This window comes from Poecilia reticulata, linkage group LG12 (assembly GCF_000633615.1).
Source record: "Poecilia reticulata strain Guanapo linkage group LG12, Guppy_female_1.0+MT, whole genome shotgun sequence".
In the NCBI taxonomy this organism is placed as follows: Eukaryota; Metazoa; Chordata; class Actinopteri; order Cyprinodontiformes; family Poeciliidae; genus Poecilia; species Poecilia reticulata.
In genome coordinates, this window is record NC_024342.1 from 9440890 (window position 1) to 9442840 (window position 1951).

The window sequence follows — 1951 nt, forward strand, 5'->3', positions numbered from 1 at the left end:
GTATCGGCAACAAGAGCCAATGATCGCCGATCACCGATCATGCACTTTTTCACGAAAATCGGCCGATTATGATCGGTGACCGATCGATCGGCACACCTCTAGTTTAAAATTTTTTAATTTCTGAAGCCAAAATGGCCATTTATTTATCACGACCAGACAGACTCCAGGCTGGTCCTCATCTTGATGCCGTGGCTCTGTGGAAGTGCAACGTCAAAGCTAGGCTGAGGCTGGAGTTTTGGTTCCACAGGGCCACTGGGAATATGAGAGCTTTTATACAGCTATAGGGTTTTAACGATGTACTGTGAACTAAATTTTAACAAGCTGCTAATGTAAATATTTATTGTTTTTATTTAGTTTTTCATTGACCTGATTATTATGTAACAGTTTATTGTTAAAGTATTGTAAATAAACGTTTTGTTATAACAAAAAAAATCTTCAGATTTCAACGGCAGCTTGCATCCATTATTGTTGCACTACTGGCATCCATCCATCCATCCATCCATCCATCCATCCATCCATCCATCCATCCATCCATCCTTCCATCCATCCATCCATCCATCCATCCATCCATCCATCCATCCATCCATCCATCCATCCTTCCATCCATCCATCCATCCATCCATCCATCCATTTTCTTGACACCCTTGTCCCTCAGTGGGGTTGGGAGGGTKGCTGGTGCCCATCTCCAGCTAACGTTCCGGGCGAGAGGTGGGATACACCCTGGACAGGTCACTCTGGTGACCCTGCGACAGGGTCACAGTGTGTGTGTGCATAAACAACCATGCACACACACACTCACACCTAGGGGCAATTTAGACAGACCAATTAACCTGAGTCATGTTTTTGGACTGTGGGAGGAAACCGGAGTACCCGGAGAAAACCCATGCATGCCCAGGGAGAACATGGAAACTCCATGCAGAAAGACCGGGGCCGGGAATCGAACCCAGAACCTTCTTGCTGCAAGGCAACAGCTCTGGATCCTAATATCTATACCTAAAATTCTCATAATGATCCCAGTATTATTTAAAAAAAAAAAAAGAAAAATCTTCTTTTTCCCCTCAATGCTATTTAACTGATCAACAACATTCTCAAATTTCAATTCCCTATTAAAACCTAATTCTGTTTTAATGGCCGCTTTCTTCTTTTATTTCCAATATTGACTTAAAATGATTCACTTCCTGCTAAAAAGCCCCCTGGTGGTTGAAGAAAAATCCACATATAAGCGGCTTACAGTCCTGAATATATGAAAAAAAATCTAAATGCTCTCTGGTATTGTTCAGGGGGCCGGATCAAATGTGGAGGCGGGTCGGATCCGGCCCGCGGGCCGTAGTTCGGGGATCACTGGTCTAGGTAGATATAGTTGAGTTGAGAAACTGGAAACTTATGTTAAGATCAAATTAAAAATATGCATAAGCATTAACAGAATGTATCCAATTAGCTATAAAAACAGTGTCTGATTCATTAATGTGAGCTTAAAACCAGGCCACGGCAAAACGTCTGAAAACTAATAAGAGATTATTTCTAAACTCTTACCTAAAAGCAGCAGCTTCACCTCCTTTTTCAGTTTTTGTTGGTCCTTTCTAAGCTCTTTTTCTATTTCTCTACTCAAACGTTCCTCCGGAGACAAGTCGCAGCACTTCAGCATTGTTGACCAAGTTAATCAGCTGCGGTTTGTCAAACTGAAGGAGGTGATCGGTGAACTGAATGCACGTTGATGTTTTTCATACCTGCCAAGTAAGGGACATCTCAGAACAGGCTTATTGTCATGAGTCACTTTTCCAGTTTTGCTACATTTACCATTCCTGCCTTGCAGGAGGCGGACTGCGACTGAAGGGAAAGGCTGTAACTGCTAACTGTCTTTTCTTTTTTTTTTTCAACCAGGCTTTAGAAAAATCTGTTGGCAAGCAGAACTAGGATAGAGAATGTTTCTATAACTATGAGATGTTGAAGA

At 42.2% G+C, this 1951-nt stretch overlaps 1 protein-coding gene across 1 annotated transcript in view; it reads right to left on the reverse strand.

Annotated features, from left to right (window-relative positions):
• Positions 1–1685, reverse strand: part of LOC103473464 (guanine nucleotide-binding protein subunit alpha-11-like) — a 9992-nt gene extending 8307 nt beyond the window's left edge. The window contains exon 1 of the mRNA XM_008423742.1: positions 1534–1685. Within this exon, the coding sequence (XP_008421964.1) occupies positions 1534–1645 (112 nt within the window). The 5' untranslated portion in view covers positions 1646–1685. The remainder of the gene's footprint in view (positions 1–1533) is intronic.
• Between the last annotated feature and the right edge of the window lie 266 nt (positions 1686–1951).